The following is a 20,011-nucleotide window of genomic DNA, read 5'->3' on the forward strand; positions in this document are numbered from 1 at the left end:
CAAGTCATGTCTGACACTATAGAGAGAACCATGCTGTGACATTACTGCAATCTCTTTATATATAGAAAGTACAGGACAATAAATACCCCCTACCCTAAGACAGGGCAACAGAATAACTGACGACAGGATATAATAAATACTCAATATAAAGAACACACCCTGGTCCTGCAACAAGACATTACAATAAATAACTGATACGCTGAGAATAAATGTCCCCTACTCCAGGACAAGAGGTAGTTACGGCATTGTAAAAAAAAAATACACAAAGGTCTTCAGGCACTCAGATCTAGCTGAAACTTGGGGGTGTCACTGTAAAAGTTGCCGCAGCCGTCAGATCCACCAATAATGAGAACTCTGCATAGGCTCCGTCCTCCGTGCTTTTCTTTGTCAGAGTCTGTCAGGTGGGAGGAGGTTAGGTTCAGTAAGGAATGGCCTGCACGTGGGAGCTGGGTGCTCACCCCAAACTTGATAGAGTTCCATGACATTTTATCTGGAAGAACAGAAATAGTGTTACCCCAAAACAGAACGTCCTGCAGACTAAACATATCCCTCCAAGCAATCTGAGCCCAGATCCTGCTCCTCCACCATCCAGGAAGAGTTCAGATCCCACAACCTCTCCTTTCACCCCTGTCCACCATCTGGGGGGGGCCCCACTTTCAGGGATTTCATCCCTCTAGCTCTGCTTCACTTTGTGTGATGGGATAGGAAGTAAGAGGAACTCTTACCATACAGGACTACCACCATTACTGAAAAATGATCGCTTCTATTCACTTAAAGTAGAACAACTATAGGCAAAACTTTATTTTTTCTTCATTTTAAATAAAATTCCCGCCATCTCTGTGCCATTTCTGAGATTTCTCTTCACTTCTTGTCCCATAGCCAATCAGGAAGTGAGGAAATCCCTGCAAATTTAAAGGGAGTTCCTTGGCGCCCCCCAGAACTAGTGTCCCCACATGGGAAGATTCCCCTCCATTATTTTTCTGGTGACAACCCAAAATTTGTGATTCTCTTACTTTTGATGACAATGGTAAACAGGACAAAATGAGAGGGTAAATCCCCCCCAAACGGTGGCACAGACCGCAACTGACTAATCCCTCTCCACTCTACCCACAATTAAAAAAATGTTTTGCCTCATATATATATATATATATAAGACTTCCTGTTTCCTGTGACCACCTTGCAGCATTTCAGGGAATCCACAGGGGTATATACATATTTCTATTGCTGACACCCAGTAACAACAGCCAGGACTGGCAAATAGCCAGGTATCCAGTAACCAAAATGGTGGAACAGGAACTTCCTGTGCCATCAGCCAAGATGGTGGCCGGAAGACTTCCTGTTTCCTGTGACTACCTTGCAGCATTTCAGGGAATCCACAGGGGTATAAATACAGCTTAAACAGTAGTGTCCACAGCTCTCCTGACGACGCAATTAGCGAAACGCGTAGAGGCTGTTTGGACACGCACATAGAGGGTGCAGCACACCAGCGCGCCCGGACCCTTGTAGCAATACATGCGGAGCACAGCGGGGCAAGCACACCTCTTAGGACGCCATTTAAATGCTGGTCAGCGGCTTTTAACGGTTGACACTGCCAAAGACACTCAGTGCCGGTCAGAGGCACTTTATATTGTAAGTGTTATTTTTTTTACCTTTTTTAAATAAACACATATTTTAATATACTACACCATGATGAGCCCCTTGTTTTTGAGGAATTGATGACACCTTGTAAAAGGGAAAAGGAGGCAACACCCACTGACGGACAAAGAAAAGACACCACTTTGGAGCCCAATAATATCTGGGGTCTGGTGAGTGTTGATTTTAACCATTGGTGATGGTGGCACATCTTTGTCGGGTGGAAGAGATAGCGGCACTTTCCTCTACACAGTACTACCAACATTGAACCTTGTGTTTGCTGGAACCTATTGTATAAGCGCAAGATTGCCTGCTATTTGGACTATTTTTAAGTGCAGTCAGCACCTTGCACATTTGTATGGTTGTTTGATAATTATTTCACTTTTTTGATATTTATTTTGTTCCAATATCGGTTATTGGACAACTCACGGTGCAGTTGGCATACTGCATATTGTAGTTTTATACACATATATACACAATATTTTTTGTAATATCTTTCGTATTGTTTTCACTATTTGGTTGGTCAGTAGCAGCAACAGCCATTTTTCTCATAGAAGCACTGTGGCATATGGATTGTATGCTGACACACTGATCTAGATATACGATTCAAGTTTGAAATCACTGTGTCACATTTGTATGACTCATATATTTCTCATATTTTTTTATATATTGTTTGTATCCAGGTTATTCACATTTAAGATTGGGTACATTGTGGCCCTGATATTTCACTTATGTCCAAACTCCCAGAGATTTAATACCTCTGGATAATTAGATCAGCGCAGTAACACTTTTCTTCCTCATGCACTATTGACCCCCACTAAGGGCACACAGTAATGCAGCAGATCACAGTTCACATTTATTTATTTATTTTCTTTTGCGCCGGTGACATTCACAACCAATTGTCCTCTCCACTCTACCCACAATTAAAAAAATGTTTTGCCATATATATATATATATATATATATATATATATATTTTATATGTGTATTTTTTTTATAACAAATAACCGTTACGCTGAGAATAAATGTCCCCCACTCCAGGACAAGAGGTATTTACGACATTGTAAAAAAATAAATAAAAAAAATACACAAAGATCTTCAGGCACTCAGATCTAGATGAAACTTGGGGGAGTCCACATTTTTTTATTATGATTATATCCTCTTAGGCTGTTGCTGTATAGTATTGTTATTTAGAATTCTCCATTTTGAATAGCCGCTATGCAGGGTGATTGGATTTTGATCTTGTATTAAAGCAGCGTTCCACCCAAAAGTGGAACTTCTGCTTTAAGCACTCCTCGCCACCTAACATTAGGCATGCAATTTTTTTTGTGCGTACCCTCTTTTAGTTGGACTTCTTGTCCCTTCTTTTTCGGCCGCCCTGGGCGACTCCTCCTCTAGCCCTAGGCGGCACCTCCCTGCCAGCAATCTTCTGGGACACAACTCAAGGTCCCAGAAGATCGGCTGGCCAAAAGGAGAGCGCAGCGCGACTCGCGTTCCCCGGCCGTGAAGCCGAAGGCTGTCATGGCCGGGTGCCCACAATAACGAAGACGGGGCAGAGAAGAGGGAGAGGAGCGAGCCTCCTGGTGGCCGCATCGCTGGACCGTGGGGCAGGTAAGCGACAGTTTATTAAGTCAGCAGCTATGCTTTTTGTAGCTGCTGACTTAATAAACTAAAACACGGGTGGAACTCTGCTTTAATATATTTTAGGTTCAATGTGTATGATGTTTTGTCTTAAGGAAAATTAATAAATAAAAAGATCAAAAAAAATAAAGTTGATGACATGAGATGACACTGAGGCCAATGAAACCCCCCCCCCCCATCAGAGGTCAGATTACACTGAATGAACTCACCAAGGTTAAAGTTAAAGGCATCTTTTAGGGCTCCAGACGCAGAGCAGCCTCCATGGACCAAGAGCTTGTAATCAGTCACCTGCATGGCAGCATGGAAACTGTAGAGAAGATGGAAGGCTGACACTAACCAAACACAGCACACAGAAGCAGGGACAGAGAAAGAAAAGATCATAGACCACGCCAACAGACATTGTACATTATGTGCTCTGTGCGCAAATTAGAGTTATTGGTGGAGAGAGTGCACAGAACACAGGGGGTGCCATCTCACCAGCGTGGAGACGGCCTCTCCGCCGAGGATGGAAAGGACACAGTTGTAAACTCCATGTAACCTACAGAACAATACATTATGGGTAAAGTGCAACCTGCAGGGACAACAAATCAAGTGTGCGCAGGGTGTGGACTCACCCAGATCCAAGATGTACAAATCGTTCAGATAGATAGGAGTCGGAGAGCGCCGGCCACCAAATATCAACAGTCGGTTCCCAAGGAGTGTTGCACTGTGACTGCCAGAGAGAGACCAGAAGTGAGAACAGAGAACTGGTTATAGAACTACAAGTTTCAGCATGGCCACAGCCTATCCATCTCTCACGATCCATCTCGCACTATCTTCTGCTGGCTTCTATCGGACGAGCATGTTGGAAAACTAGCCACCGACTGACTCCCGATGAGCGCTCTCAGCTAATGGCGAAGAGCGCCGACGAAACACAACAGGGGAAATCGCTGTACTAATGTCAGATGGTTAGTACATCGGCTCAAACTGGAGCAGTCAGTTTAAAAAAAAAAAAACCCAGCTTTACTCCCTCATCTCTAAACCTACCCATCTCTCTATCAGAGGCTTAACTATTAGGGTTGTGACCTTGCGCCCTATGCTTTGGGGGCCCTGCGGCTCCCCTGTCACATCTGTCTACACCTGGATGAGAAGAGCGCATAAAAATTGATACCCTGCATTCCCCTCCCTGTGGCCGCTGAACGCCTGCAGGGAGGTTAATCCAGGGCATCGATTGCTCTATATATGCTGCCCCTCTCATCCAGCCTGGTGCCCCAGTAGAGTGAAGATGGAAGAGTTGGAAGTGGTCTCCACTGTGTAAAGGGAAACGTGAAGCCCGGAGGGAGCCAGAGACAACGCAAGCATGGAGTTGTGAATCCAGCGAGCACTGCTTATCCCATCCATCCTCACCCAGCACCGCCACTGATCCCATCCTGCCACCAATACTGCAAAACATCCCACCAGCACTGCCACTCCCCCCCTCCCCTTCACTGATCCCATCAACGGAGGGGGCACCGGGGGCACTGAAGGTTCTAGTTACCCCTCCACTCTCCATCTATCGCGCCCCCCCCAAGTCCCGCCACACTTGTCTCTGCCCCTACCCACCCCCTAGAACTGCCCCCCTTGTCTACACACCTAGCACCACCCCCTTTAGACAGGTAACCAAATATAATTTAGGGGGCTATACAAAAAATAATTGTATGGCATTTGTTAACAAGCAATGTAGTAAAATGCACAAAACATTAGAATCAAGTCCTGCAACAGAGGCGCCCCCCCCCCCCCCAAAGTCCCGCAACAAGACCCCCCACACCACCCCAAGTCCTGCAAAAGTAAAGAAAAAAAAAAGGCTAAAAACACAGGGCCAGATTCTCATAGAATCACGTATCTTTGCGGCGGCGTAACGTATCCGATTTACGTTACGCCTCCGCAACTTAGACGGGCAAGTGCTGTATTCTCAAAGCACTTGCGGCGTAAGTTACGGCGGCGCAGCGTAAATCGGCCGGCATAAGCCCGCCTAATTCAAATTTGGAACAGGGGGGGCGTGTTTTATGTAAATGTTTCGAGACCCGACGTGATTGACGTTTTTCACGAACGGCGCATGCGCCGTCCGTGGAAATCTCCCAGTGTGCATTGCTCCTAATACGCCGCAAGGACCTATTGGTTTTGACGTGAACGTAAATGACGTCCAGCCTCATACACGGACGAGTTACGCAAACAACGTAAACGTCGCGGGAACAACGGCCATACTTAACATTGGTACGCCGCACTTCCGCCACCATATAGCAGGGGTAACTATATGCCGGATAAATGTACTGCGTCGGCCGTGCGTACGTTCGTGAATTCGCGTATCTAGCTAATTTGCATACTCGACGCGGAATTCGACGGAAGTGCCACCTAGCGGCTAGCGTAAATATGCAGTTACGATATGACGGTGTAACACTGTTACGCCAGTCGGATCTACGGGAAATCTATGCGCAACTGATTCTAAGAATCAGGCGCATAGATACGACCGCGCAACTCAGAGATACGACGGCGTATCTGGAGATACGCCGTCGTATCTCGTTTGAGAATCTGGCCCTCAGTTGATCCACTCCGTACCTCTGCTACACAGCGACTTCCCTGGTGCACCAAAGTGACCTTCCAGTCCACTAAAGATGCAGCAGGAGTTCAGCTCCATCTCCTGCTCGCCCGCTCCACCTCATCAATGTGGCAGCGGGTTTTGCGCCCAGTGCCTCCCACACACTCTGGCGAAGGTGCAGAAATAACGTTCCGGCATGTTCCACCAGAAGGAAAACTGTCTATAGCCCCGTACACACGGGCCAAATATCTGGAGACAATGGGCAGTTTAAAAAAAAGAAACATTCAGTCTGTGTGTATATCAGTCTGTCAGAAGCTGGCCGAACACATGCTGGAAAACAGGCAACCGACTCCTGGTAAGCACTCACAGCCACTGCCAGAGAGTGCAGATTGGAGTGTTCTGGCGTGGGGGGTGGGACAGGGGCTCAGCAGGGGAGATCACTGAACTAACCTTGCATGGTTAGTACAGCAACTCCAGCCAAAGCTGTCAGGTTTTTTTTGTGCAACCCTATTAGTGCGTACCCGGCTTATCTCTGTCACTCTCTCTCCCTCTATTTATCCATCTCTCACTCTGCATCAATTTTGTAGCTATGACTAAGCATTGATATCCAATGCGAAACGCGTCAGCTGTTTTTCCCACTGTGTGCTGATACTTGTAATGCATTTTTCCTTTACCCAATAAAGGGCACGTCTTTAAGAAATTGAAGTGCGCCTGTCCATATCTCTCTTCCTTTGCACCATCTCTATATCCATCTCCTCTCCATACATTCCCCCCCCCCCCCCCCAAGCTCTAGCCATCTCTTGGTCCATCGCCTCTCCCTTTCTCTATATCCATACATACACTCCTCACCCGTATCTGGGTACCGGGCGTGACCCCTCCACGATAGGCTGGTACCAGATCTTGTATTCTGGGTTGAAGATATAAAGTGCATTGGTGCAGCTCCCAGAATCAGATCCCACCTGTGGACACAGACCTCCAAACACATACAGCTCTCGCTGGTAAATGGTGGCGCTGTGATAGCTGAGTGTCGGCACCTTCCCCACCGCCTAATAAATAAAAGAAAATAAAAAAAAGGTACAAACCCGAATCGAGGCCAATAAACATGGACTTCAGCATTTCATATTGCTCGCACTCAGACTGCCACTATACTTACAATGAGCACCGTCCACTTCCACGCCACAGTGTCCAGCACATGCACATTGCTGAGCCAGCGACCCTCCCACATGCCGCCGTACACATACACCTTCTTGGTCTCAGGGTCAAAGGTGGCAGTGTGTCCCCGGAAGCACTGAGGGGCAGTGCCGAGGCAGTTATCTATCTGGAACCAGAAGTCGTTGTCTGAAGGGTAAACACAGAATCGGGAAAACAGTTCTTCACCTGTCCGTGGGTTTTCATTGGCCAGGCCCATAGAAATATGACATCAAAAGATTACATTTTATGCTTTTTACCAAATCAACTTCTTACCTATTTCCAGCTTCCATAGCGAGTCTTGGCACGGCTTCTCGTTGGCACCTTCCCCACCAATCAGAATGGCTGTTTCAGGGTCACACATGCAGACGCTATGGCACCATCTTGCTGAGGGGCACACTGAGGGAACAAAATGATTACACAGGAAAAAAAGTTGCCAGTAGAGTCTTAGGCATGATTTTGGGGTTCCCCAAGTGGATTTGTTCTCTTTATACGTACAGGCAATGGTCCCCAAAATATCAAAGACTGATGATTGGCTATTCTAGTTTACAGCGTTTCACACTACTCGTGGAATTCTGCGCGGATGCACAGGAAGTGGTAGTGGGTGGTGATCACATATTGACAGAACGTGGTAGGTGGGGTGATGACCTCAGAGATGGGTAGGTGGGTAATGACTTCAGAGATGGGCAGAACGTGGTAGGTAGGGCTAAGATCGCAGAGATAGGCAGAACATGGTAGGTGGGTGATAGAGATGGGCAGAATGTGGTAGGTGGGTGATGAAAGCAAAGATGGGCAGAACGTGGTAGGTGAGTGATGAAAGCAAAGATGGGCAGAATATGGTAGGTGGGCGATAGCAGAGATGGGCAGAATATGGTAGTTGGGAGATAGCAGAGATGGGCAGAATATGGTAGTTGGGCGATAGCAGAGATGGGCAGAATATGGTAGTTGGGCGATAGAGATAGACAGAATATGGTAGTTGGGCGATAGCAGAGATGGGCAGAATATGGTAGTTGGGCGATAGCACAGATGGACAGAATATGGTAGGTGGGCAGAGCATGGTAGGTGGGTGACGACCGCAGAGATGGGCAGAACAAGATAGGTGGGCGATAAACAGTTATGGCCAGAATGTTGTAGGTGGGTGATGACTACAGAGATGGGCAGAACGTGGTAGGTAGGGCTAAGATCGCAGAGATAGGCAGAACATGGTAGGTGGGCGATAGAGATGGGCAGAATGTGGTAGGTGAGTGATGAAAGCAAAGATGGGCAGAATATGGTAGGTGGGCGATAGCAGAGATGGGCAGAATATTGTAGTTGGGCGATAGCAGAATATGGTAGTTGGGCGATAGCAGAGATGGGAAGAATATGGTAGGTGGGCAGAGCGTGGTAGGTGGGCGATAGAGATGGGCAGAGCATGGTAGTTGGGTGACGATCGCAGAGATGGGCAGAACGTGGTAGGTGAGTGATAAAAGAGATTGGCAGAATGTGGTGGGTTGGTTTTGACGGTTTTATCATCTCCACATAGAGCTGTGACAATCACTTACCTGGCCCGTTTGCTCCATCCTCACAGCCTTTACTCCCAAAGCGCAGCCTTCTGGGGTTCCTGGGACGAGCAACTATTCTCCTAGATAGCTCCTGCACACCTATCACTCCCTCCTGAATGGTGGGAGGTAAGATGGCGGCCTTCTTTAAAGGTGGAGAATCTTTCAGTATAGCACTGGTGGCCAGCGGGTTGACCTCAGACATGTGAACTTTCTCCTGTAAGTTAAACATAAAAGTCCTGAGGGGTCAGTGAATTCCCAGCTTATTTAATAAGGAACAGTACAGCCTGTAACAACCATTTAGAATTGACTTATTATGGGTCTGACTGGAAAAATGCAATCTGATTGGTTGCTGTGAGTGCCTGCAAGGTGCATAATGCTTAATGCTCTTTAGGAGGAGGAGATGCCCTTACCTCAGTGTTTGCTTCCAGGTGCCTTACAGGGGCAATTGTGCTCTCAGATAACAAGGGGCTGGTGAGGGGTCCAGTGCTGAGTCTCCTCCTGGCCGGAGTGCTGCTACTGAAGCCTGAACCTTTCATCACCTGCACCTAAAAGGAGGACAAGTGAGGAGGGCATGAGATGGATGCAGATGACAGGCAAGGAGGATAGGGGGCAGGAGCAGAGGAGAGGTGGTGAGAAGGTAGGAGCAGAGGCCAGGAGGGGAGGAGAGGGGAGCAGAGGCCAGGAGGATAGGGGGCAGGAGAAGAGGAGAGGTGGTGAGAAGGTAGGAGCAGAGGCCAGGAGGGGAGGAGAGGGGAGCAGAGGCCAGGAGGGGAGGGAGGGGAGCAGAGGCCAGGAGGAGAGGGAAGCAGAGGCCAGGAGGAGAGGGAAGCAGAGGCCAGGAGGAGAGCAGAGGCCAGGAGGGGAGGAGAGGGGAGGAGAGGGGAGCAGAGGCCAGGAGGGGAGGAGAGCAGAGGCCAGGAGCAGGGGAGGGGAGCAGAGGCCGGGAGCAGGGGAGGGGAGCAGAGCAGAGGCCGGGAGCAGGGGAGGGGAGCAGAGCAGAGGCCGGGAGCAGGGGAGGGGAGCAGAGCAGAGGCCGGGAGCAGAGCAGAGGCCGGGAGCAGGGGAGGGGAGCAGAGCAGAGGCCGGGAGGGGAGCAGAGCAGAGGCCAGGAGGAGAGGGGAGGGGAGCAGAGGCCAGGAGGGGAGGGGAGCAGAGGCCAGGAGGGGAGCGGAGGCTGGGAGGGGAGCGGAGGCCGGGAGGGGAGGAGATGAACGCTCGGGCACAGTGGGGAGGAGACAGGCGCAGGGGTCAGGAGAGGAGGGAGAAGACACAGTGAACAGGCGGTGAGCACAAGTCAGAAGACAAGCACAGAGGACAGACGAGGAGATGCATGCTGGGGACAGGAGGGGAGGAGAGTCACAGAATAGGCGAGGACAGGTAGGTATAAGGGTAGAGAGAATAGGTGAGGAGGGCAGGGCTGGAGGTGGGCACAGAGGACTGTAGCCAATATTCCTCACCTTTCCAGTTACGGTGAGCAGCAGTTTGGCCGGGATTCCCTGAGCCGCCAATTTTATGCAGTCCATGATAATCTCCAGGTTCCAGTCGCCCTCCCACACCAGAGACCTGCCAGGAGAGTCATTAGATTACATTACCAGAGATGGCCGATTGCAGAACAGACAGTTGATTTTCGTCACAGAAAGGGAAATATTCGAAACCATTAGCAGCTTCTCTGTGTGGGTGAGGCTTCTGTTCGTAGTAAGAGTCCCACCCATCTATGGGGACCCCAAGGCCAGCACATGGGCACCCCAGGGCATACAGATCACAATTACACACGCCTCTTTCCCAGAGAAGATCAGCCGCCAGTTTCCCCCTCCCCAGAGAAGGTCAGCCGCCAGTTTCCCCCCTCCCCAGAGAAGGTCAGCCGCCAGTTTCCCCCCTCCCCAGAGAAGATCAGCCGCCAGTTTCCCCCCTCCCCAGAGAAGATCAGCCGCCAGTTTCCCCCCTCCCCAGAGAAGATCAGCCGCCAGTTTCCCCCCTCCCCAGAGAAGATCAGCCGCCAGTTTCCCCCCTCCCCAGAGAAGATCAGCCGCCAGTTTCCCCCCTCCCCAGAGAAGATCAGCCGCCAGTCTCCCCCTCCCCAGAGAAGGTCGCCGCCAGTTTCCCCCTCCCCAGAGAAGGTCAGCCGCCAGTTTCCCCCTCCCCAGAGAAGGTCAGCCGCCAGTTTCCCCCTCCCCAGAGAAGGTCAGCCGCCAGTCTCCCCCTCCCCAGAGAAGGTCAGCCGCCAGTCTCCCCCCCTCCCCAGAGAAGGTCAGCCGCCAGTTTCCCCCTCCCCAGAGAAGGTCAGCCGCCAGTTTCCCCCTCCCCAGAGAAGGTCAGCCGCCAGTCTCCCCCTCCCCAGAGGAGATCAGCCGCCAGTTCCCCCCTCCTTGATATTGGAGAATACAAATCTAGGTATCCCCAGACATCTATGGGGATATCCAGTGACTAAAGGGATTATCATCAGGAACATAGTGCAGGAACCATTACCCCCACCATTCAGAAGATCTGCCACCTCTCAGCCCCCAAACCTCCCAGGATATGATCCACCTCCCCCTACCCACATAATCAGCCACAACACCCATTCTCCGAAGGATGAGCCATCCCCTCCTCCCTAGAGCCCCCCCCCCAACCCTTACCTGCATTGTGCAGAGAGGGTCCCGATGAGCTGTGGTTGGGCAAAACGGGCACGCAGCTGAGCGCACACGCGGGTGTCGCTGGTGTAGAAGTTCCAGTCCCCGAGGCTGAAGATGACCAGCTGTTTAGGGAGGGGGAGGGGCAGCGGCAACTGGAAGGTCATCCGCCCCCCTTTACTGTGAACACAGAAAGACAGGGGGCGTTATCGGTACACCGCAGGGGGAGGGGTGACAGTATTACAGTTAGAGGTACAATGCCACCACCCTGGGGGTGCCACCACTAGGGGTTCTATCCCCTCCCCTCAGGAGCATACAGAAAACTACCCCCCTCATACCAGGGGGCCCCATGGAGAACTCTTCTCCACCCCAGGGGTCCTAAAAAGAACTATCCTCCCCCAGGGTCCTACACAGAATGCCCACCCTTCCCCTTGAGTCCTACGGAAAACTACCCCCTCCCTTCCAAGGGGCCCAACAGAGAACTACTCAGACCCCAGAAGGAACTACACCCCCCCCTTTCCCATCCCAGGGCCCCATATAGAACTCTCCTCCACCCCAGGGTCCTAAGATGAACTATCCCACAGACAATCCTACCCCCTTCCCCCTGGGTCATATGGAAATCTACCCCCCCCCAGCAGGGACAAGCGAAAACTACCCCAATCCCTCCAAGGGGCCCAACCAAGAACTACCCCTTGGGGAGCCTACAGGGAACTATATTACCCCCCCCCCCCCCGGTCCTACAGAGAATCCCACCTTCCCCATGGGGCCCACAGAGAACTCTCCCCCCACCCCAGGGGCCCTAGCAAGAACTACCCCTGGGGGACTGAACAATGAACTATACCCCACCCCAGGGCCCTATAAAGAACTCTCCTCCAACAGTACTAAAGGAATCCCCCATTCCCCATAGGTCCAACAGAAAATGACCCCCTCCCCTCCAAGGGGTCCCACAGAGAACTACCCTCACCCTAGGGCCCCACCAAGAACTACCCCTAAGGGACCCTACAGGGAACCATGCAACTATATCCCCCCCATACAGAACTCTCCTCCACTCTAGGGGTCCTAAAGGGAAGTATCCCCTAGGGTCTTACAGAGAACCCCCCCCCCCCCTTCATCCTACGAAAATCTACCCTCACACCAGGGGCGGGAGAAAACAATACCTTTCCTTCCAAGGAGCCCCACAGGGAATTACCCCCAACCCAGGTGCCCCACCAAGAACTACCCATCAGGAAGCCTACAGGAAAATTGAATCGCATTACCCCCCCCCCCCCATTCTTCCCATCCCAACCCCCAATAGAGAACCCCACCCCAGGGGTTATGTAGGGAATTTCCCCCCTTTCCCCCAAGGGGTTCTACTCCCTCTCCACAGGGAACTACCAGGGTCCTACAGAGAACAAACACCCCCAGGGGCATACAGAGAACTACCCCCATTACAAGGGCCACAAAGAAAATATATTTCAGTCCTAGGTATCCTAGAGGGGGACTATCCAAACCCCCCCCCAAACTTTTAATTTAGGGAACTACCCCTTGGGGTCCTATAGAGGACTATCACCCATACACAGAAATGCCATCGTCCCAGGTGCCCTATAAAACACTCTCCTCCCCCCCTGGGGTCCTAAATGGAACTATCCCCCCAGGGTCCTACACAGAATCTCCCCCTCCCCCGGAAAACTGCCCCCTCCTTTCCAGAGAGAACTACCCTTACCCCAGGGGTCCCACCAAGAACTACCCCTAGGGAACCCTATAAGGAAACATAACGATATCCCCCCTTCCCATACCGATCCCAGGGCCCCATAGAGAACTATCCTCCACCCCAGGGGCCCTATAAGGAATTAACAACCCTTCCCCCCAGGGGTTCTACTAAACCCCCTCAGGAAATGACCGGGGTCCCCAGGGGCATACGGAGAACTACCCCATTACAAGGGCCCCAAAGAAAACAAATTTGAATCCCAGTGATCCTAGAGAGAGCAGTCACCCCCAGGTGCACACAGAGAAATACCATCATCCCAGGGGCCCCATAGAAGACTCTCCTCCCCAGAGGTCATATAGGGTATTACACCCCCCCCCAAGGGGATTCTACTACGTCCCCTCAGGGAACTACCCGGGTTCTACAGAGAACTAGCACCCCCAGGGGCATACAGAGAACTACCCCCATTACAAGGGCCCCAAAGAAAACAAAATTGAATCCCAGTGATCCTAGAGAGAATTGTCACCCCCAGGTGCACACAGAGAAATACCATCATCCAGGGGCCCCATAGAAGACTCTCCTCCTCCCAGAGGTCATATAGGGTATTACACCCCCCCCCCCCAAGAGGTTCTACTACGTCCCCTCAGGGAACTACCTGGGTCCTACAGAGAACTAGCACCCCCAGGTGCACACAGAAATACCATCATCCCAGGGGCCACATAGAAGACTCTCCTCCTCCCCAGAGGTCATATAGGGTATTACATCACCCCCCCCCCCCCCAAGGGGTTCTACTACATCCCCTCAGGGAACTACCCGGGTTCTACAGAGAACTAGCACCCCCAGGGGCATACAGAGAACTACCCCCATTACAAGGGCCCCAAAGAAAACAAAATTGAATCCCAGTGATCCTAGAGAGAATTGTCACCCCCAGGTGCACACAGAGAAATACCATCATCCCAGGGGCCCTATAGAAGACTCTCCTCCTCCCCAGAGGTCATATAGGGTATTACACCCCCCCCCCCCAAAGAGGTTCTACTACGTCCCCTCAGGGAACTACCTGGGTCCTACAGAGAACTAGCACCCCCAGGTGCACACAGAAATCCCATCACCCCAGGGGCCAATAGAAGACTCTCCTCCTCCCCAGAGGTCATATAGGGTATTACATCACCCCCCCCCCCAAGGGGTTCTACTACATCCCCTCAGGGAACTACCCGGGTCCTACAGAGAACTAGCACCCCCAGGGGCATACAGAGAACTACCCCCATTACAGGGGCCCCAAAGAAAACCAATTGCAATCCCAGGGATCCTAGAGAAAACTATCAACCCCAGGGGCAAACAGAGAAATGCCAACATCCCAGGGGCCCCATAGAAGACGCTCCCCCGCCCCAGGGGTCCTACAGGCAAACATTCCATCCCAGGAGCCCCACAAGGAGCCAATAGGAACCACCCCTAGGGTCCTACAGAGAACGAAACCCCTTTCCCATCCCTGGGGCCCCCATAGAAGACTCTCCCTCCACCCCAGGGGTCCTATAGGGAAACATCTCATCCCAGGGGCCCCCACAGTAAGCCAATAGGAACCACCCCAAGGGTCCTACAGTGAACTAAACCCCCTTCCATCCCAAGGGCCCCCATAGGTAATTCTCACCCAGGGGCCTCACCTGACCAGCTGCCGCGGAGCCTCCTGCAGAGCCCAGACTGCATAGAACTCCACCCGACCCATCCTCCATCCGCCTAGGGGGGCGCAAGAGACATAGGGGCGGGGCTAGAGCCTTCCTGTAGCCTATAATGGTACCCGCCAGGAAATGACGTCAGGGACAATCTCAGTTTCCGGTCAGTGGACGCGTCTCATACAAATTCCTCCACGCAGAAGCTGTAGTTGTTGTACGACTTCCGGTGTGCAGGGAATGTCCGCCCCCCGGAGGGTCTCCTCCCATCAGACGGCCTCTGAGGTGACTGAAGTGTAGCGAAGAGATTTGTATGGGAGGAGTTACTGCCTAGTGTGGTCATTGGCCGGGAGGGGACTCTTTTCACGTTCCTCTTGTTACATGAGAAGGAGCTCCGCCCACAATAAGAACATTCCAGGTCACATGACCAGATTCACCTCCTTCCTTGCTGACCAGACCATCTTCTGCGGTTCAGCACTGCGCTACTTTAACTGGTTATTGTGCGGTCATGCAACACTGTACAGAAATTACATTGGATAATTTTTCCCCCACAAATAGAGCTTTCTTTTGGTGGTATTTGATCACCTCTGTGTTTTTTATTATATAAAGCAGGGAGTTGGCAACCTACAGTCTGTGGGCTGCACCTACACCCGGGCCCGCTGCCGCTAAATGTCCGACCCGTCAGTGCACGTGATTAATTCACGGGCACCCGACCCGTGGACATTTTAACCCCTTCACGCCAACCACACGCAAATATGCGGCCTCAGCTTGAAGGGGTTGTACCGGGGGTGATGGCCTGCAGCTGCACAAGTTGCGGCTATCAGGACTCTTTTTTACCGTCGTGCCAAGCGCGCCGCTTCAGTGTGAATGCCCTCGGGCCTCTCACACTTTAACCACTACAGATCCGCGCTATCGTCAAAAGACGTCTGCAGCGCGGACCTGAAGTGCCGACGTGGTCGTCTTTAGACCGTCCTTTGTTTACATTACCCGCGCGCGCCACGGGGGTGGGCGCGCGCGGGGTAAAACACTGTCCCGGCGCATCGCTGGGAAGCCGATGCGTGTACCTGGCGGCCGCGATGTCCGCCGGGTACACGCGATCGTCGGTAACACAGCAGGGACGTGGAGCTCTGTGTGTAAACACAGAGCTCCCGTGCTGTCAGAGGAGAGGAGACCGATCTGTGTCCCTTGTACATAGGGACACAGCATCGGTCACCTCCCCCCAGTCACCCCCCCTCCCCCCCACACAGTTAGAACACACCCAGGGAATACATTTAACCCCTTCCTCACCCCCTAGTGTTAACCCCCTTCCCTACAGGTCACATTTATACAGTAATTAGTGCATTTTTATAGCGCTGATCGCTGTATAAATGTGAATGGTCCCAAAATTGTGTCAAAAGTGTCCGATACGTCCGCCGCAATATCGCAGTCCCAATAAAAAATCGCAGATCGCCGCATTACTAGTAAAAAATTAAAAATAAAAAATAAATCATAAATCTATCCCCTATTTTGTAGGCGCTATAACTTTTGCGCAAACCAATCAATAAACGCTTATTGCGATTTTCTTTTAACAAAAATATGTAGAAGAATACGTATCGGCCTAAACCGAGGAAAAAATATATTAAAAAAAAAAATGGGATATTATTATAACAAAAAGTAACAAATATTGTGTTTTTTTTTCAAAATTTTCTGTCTTTTTCTGTTTATAGCGCAAAAAATTTAATCGCAGAGATGATCAAATACACCAAAAGAAAGCTCTATGTGTGGGGAAAAAATTATAAAAATATAATTTGGGTACAGTGTTGTATGACAGCGCAATTGTCATTCAAAATGCTTCAGAGCTGAAAATTGGTCTGGGCACGAAGGGGGTTTAAGTAATGAAGTGGTTACGCACTATAGCGCCTGCCAAAGCGCCTCACTGTGAAGTAGCCTTGAAGCGGAGGTCCACCTAAAAATAAATATTAAAAGCCAGCAGCTACAAATACTTACTTTTAATAAATGGACACTTACCTGCCCAGGGTGCCCGCGATGTCGGCAGCCGAAGCCGATCAATCGCTCGGACCACGGTCTGTCCCCCGCCGCCATCCTTGGTGAGGGAATTAGGAAGTGAAGCGTTGCGGCCTTCGCTTCCCCGTTCCCTACTGCGCATGCGTGAGTCCCCCTTGCGCGTCCTCACTGGTCCCCGCTGTCTTCTGGGACCTGTGTGTTTCCCATAAGACAGCAGGGGGGGGGGACGGGAAAGTGATGTAGACCCCCCGATTCTGCGGGGGTCTATGCCCGGAAGTGGGTGCAAATACCTGTATTATACAGGTATCTGCACCCCCCTCCCCCTGAAAGGTGCCAAATGTGACACCGGAGGGGGGAAGGGTTCCCGAAAAGCAAGGGTTCCATTTTTGCGTGGACCTCCCCTTTAAGAATAAATCAGTATAAATACCTTTTCTGAAGCCGATCCGACCCGATCTCCAGCGGGGGAAGCTCTGCAGAGGACACCGCTGATAACGGCTGTGAAATGAATGGGAAGTGACGTCACCCATACACTTACTATGGGGCTTCTGTTGTCCAACGTGTCCTCTGCACCCGCCCACACAGCAAAGCCGCAACTGACAGCATGGGATCGGGTCAGATTGGTGTCAAATAAAGGTATGTATACTGATTTCTTTACAGGGCTAGATAGGTTAGTCTTAGATCGTGGCTGTCTGTAGATGCAGGGATTTTAGTGTTAGGGTGGACTTAGCCTTTAAATGTGTGCATAACTGTGTATTATGGGCTGCTTTTTACTAAAGATCTATTTGTTTCTTCTGCCTGATTTGCAGGGATAAGAAACAGAGAGATTGTTCCCTCTGTACAGAGACCCGTGTTCTCAACACAGAGCTCTGGGCTGTGATTGGACACAGCTGATCAGTAGGTCCTGGTCATGAATCATGGCCTGGGACCTGCTGACAGGCTCTGCTGTGTATAATCATAGCGGCGGGTTGAGGGGGCGCGCATGCACACACCTTAAACACGGAGTACATTGCAGGCAGGCTGTCCTTAATCGGTTAAAGTCTCTATTTTATCTGTGGGTCAAAGGTCACTTTGTATGCAGACTCCCAGCTCCTGAGTGTGCATTGCATTAGTCCTAGAGCTCCATCACTGCCGGTACAGAGCCACATAATCACTCTCAGTACTCTCCCTGCTGTCAGTGATCTCTCAGCACTCTCCTTGCTGTCAGTGTTCTCTCAGCACGCTCCTTGCTGTAAGTAATCTCTCAGCACTCTCCTTGCTGTCAGTGATCTCTCAGCACGCTCCTTGCTGTAAGTAATCTCTCAGCACTCTCCTTGCTGTCAGTGTTCTCTCAGCACTCTCCTTGCTGTAAGTAATCTCTCAGCACTCTCCTTGCTGTCAGTGATCTCTCAGCACTCTCCTTGCTGCCAGTGATCTCCCAGCACTCTCCTTGCTGTCAGTGATCTCTCAGCACTCTCCTTGCTGCCAGTGATCTCCCAGCACTCTCCTTGCTGTCAGTGTTCTCTCAGCACTCTCCTTGCTGTAAGTAATCTCTCAGCACTCTCCTTGCTGTCAGTGATCTCTCAGCACTCTCCTTGCTGTCAGTGATCTCTCAGCACTCTCCTTGCTGTCAGTGATCTCTCAGCACTCTCCTTGCTGTCAGTGATGTCTCAGCGCTCTCTCTGCGATCGTTGTGCTTTCAGTGATCTACCTGCCCTCAGCGCTCTCTCTGTTCTTGGTGATCTCTTAGCACTCTCTAAGCTTTACTTGCTCTCTCTGCGATCATTTTGGTTTTTATGATCCTACTGCATCTGATCTCTCTATCCTCAGAGATTGTCCTCTATAAGAAGATTTTTTCTGCCACTTAATAAGTTATTATAACACCCCCCAAGCTTTGTGCCACGGGGACAGGAAGTGCCATAGTATTACCCCAATGGGGACATTTCCAGGAGTCAGTTTGTCTTAAATATAGTGATTTTGTTTTAAATGCTTGTTATAGAGAACCTGTAGTCACATAAAACATCATGGAGTGGACACTGTATGATATACGTGTTATATGTGATCACTGTATAATATGGGGTTACGTGTGATATGTATTATGGGGTCACTGTGTGATATGTATTACGACACAGGTGTCAAACACAAGGCCCACGGGCCGAATCGGCCCTCCAACCCATTTTATGTGGCCGTTGCACCCAGGGCATTTTTTCAGCTGGAACATGGTGGCCACCTCTAGCCCAGATCCCTACCTTCCCTGCATGTACTCACTGCAGGGCACAGTAGTGCCGACCAATGATCTCCCTGCAAGTGAGAGAGATGCAGAGCCACTTACACTGCCGGGAGGTACTAGAGCCGGGCAGATGAAATGTGAGGAAGCTACATAGCGCACCCCTAAAGCCTGCACTCTATATGTAACACACTCCTCAACCCTGCACTCTGTACACAGTGCACCCCTGAACTATGCAGTCTGTATGTAGCACACTCCTGAACTCTACACTTTGTACGATGCATACTCCTAAGTAGGCATAGGGGGTTATTTACGAAAGGCGCAAATCCACTTTGCAGTACGAGAGCAATTGGGAGTGAAGTCGCTGTAGATCCGAGGGGGACAGGCAAGGAGAATAAAAAATAGCATTTTAGCTTGCACATGATTGGATAGAAATCAGCAGAGCTTCCCCTCATTTCAGATCTAACCCTCAGATTTACAGCGACTAAACTTGTAGTGCAGAGTGGATTTGCCTTTCGTAAATAACCCCCCCATAGTCTTAAAGATACAACCGGCCCTTTGAGGGTAACTACAATGCTGATTAGGCCCACAATGAAATTGCGTTTGACATCCCTGTATTACAGGGTCACTGTATGATTTGCATTATGGGGTCACTGTGTAATGTGGGGTCACTGTATGATTTGCATTATGGGGTAACTGTGTGATTGGTATTATGGGGAGGGGGGTCACTATATGTATTATTGGGCCACTGTATATGTATGACATGGGGTCATTGTACAGTAAAACCTTGGTTTAAGAGTAACTTGGTTTGAGAGCGTTTTGCAAGACAAGCCACATTTTTTAATAAAATGTGACTTGATATACAAGCGATGTCTTAGCAAAATTTAGCAACTTGCATGTTTTTTTTTAAGTGTATTTTGTGCGTGTACTCGAGAGAGGAGCCGGACTGCAGGAGTTGGGAGTAGGCAGACCTCCCCCAGAGGCAATCTGCCACCTTTCTCCATGCCCCGGGTGGCAATGGCGGGTGTGTGAGGGGGTCCTCCCACATTGCCCGCCCTACCTGCTCCGCTTTGAAGCCCAACGGGGCAGAGGGACTCCCTATAAGGGAGTGAGAGGATTTGCCTGCTCAACCAGCCCCGTTAGTCCTTCGCCTCTCTTTTTAGAGACCGCGTGGTCAAAGTGCGTGCATGTTAACCCAATTTCGAGTGCGTGTGTAAGTGTGGTGGTTTTTGGGGGGGGGGCGTACTAAGCGCAGGCTTACCTCGCATAGCACACCCACCGGGAGCCGGTCT

The 20,011-nt window shown here is 50.7% G+C and overlaps 1 protein-coding gene across 2 annotated transcripts; it reads right to left on the reverse strand.

Moving 5' to 3' along the window:
* Positions 1-34: 34 nt before the first annotated feature.
* LOC120921044 (protein GLUTELIN PRECURSOR ACCUMULATION 3-like) lies at positions 35-14,726 on the reverse strand. 2 transcript variants are annotated; one of them, XM_040333650.1, is made up of 12 exons: positions 14,507-14,726; positions 11,171-11,344; positions 10,013-10,118; positions 8,966-9,100; positions 8,556-8,769; positions 7,291-7,413; positions 6,980-7,164; positions 6,676-6,872; positions 3,887-3,984; positions 3,750-3,810; positions 3,482-3,579; positions 35-490 (listed from the first exon to the last, which is right to left on the reverse strand). In XM_040333650.1, the coding sequence occupies exons 1-12, from the start codon at positions 14,566-14,568 to the stop codon at positions 273-275; spliced, it is 1,671 nt and encodes a 556-aa protein (XP_040189584.1). In that variant the 5' UTR covers positions 14,569-14,726; the 3' UTR covers positions 35-272. The 2 variants fall into 2 exon arrangements, with proteins under 2 accessions (XP_040189584.1, XP_040189585.1); XM_040333651.1 differs by lacking the exon at positions 11,171-11,344 and having other exon boundaries at positions 14,507-14,685.
* Positions 14,727-20,011: the final 5,285 nt, after the last annotated feature.

This window comes from Rana temporaria, chromosome 13 (assembly GCF_905171775.1).
Source record: "Rana temporaria chromosome 13, aRanTem1.1, whole genome shotgun sequence".
Classification (NCBI taxonomy): domain Eukaryota; kingdom Metazoa; phylum Chordata; class Amphibia; order Anura; family Ranidae; genus Rana; species Rana temporaria.

Bases quoted from the DNA above. Each gene is read 5' to 3' on its own strand.
- LOC120921044 (XM_040333650.1), bottom strand. From the start codon at position 14,568: ATGGGTCGGGTGGAGTTCTATGCAGTCTGGGCTCTGCAGGAGGCTCCG. The intron at 9,101-10,012 runs GTGAGGAATATT...TCCTCCTTTTAG, and splicing joins TGCTCACCGTAACTGGAAAG to GTGCAGGTGATGAAAGGTTC. The intron at 3,811-3,886 runs GTGAGTCCACAC...ATTGTTCTGTAG, and splicing joins TTTGTACATCTTGGATCTGG to GTTACATGGAGTTTACAACT.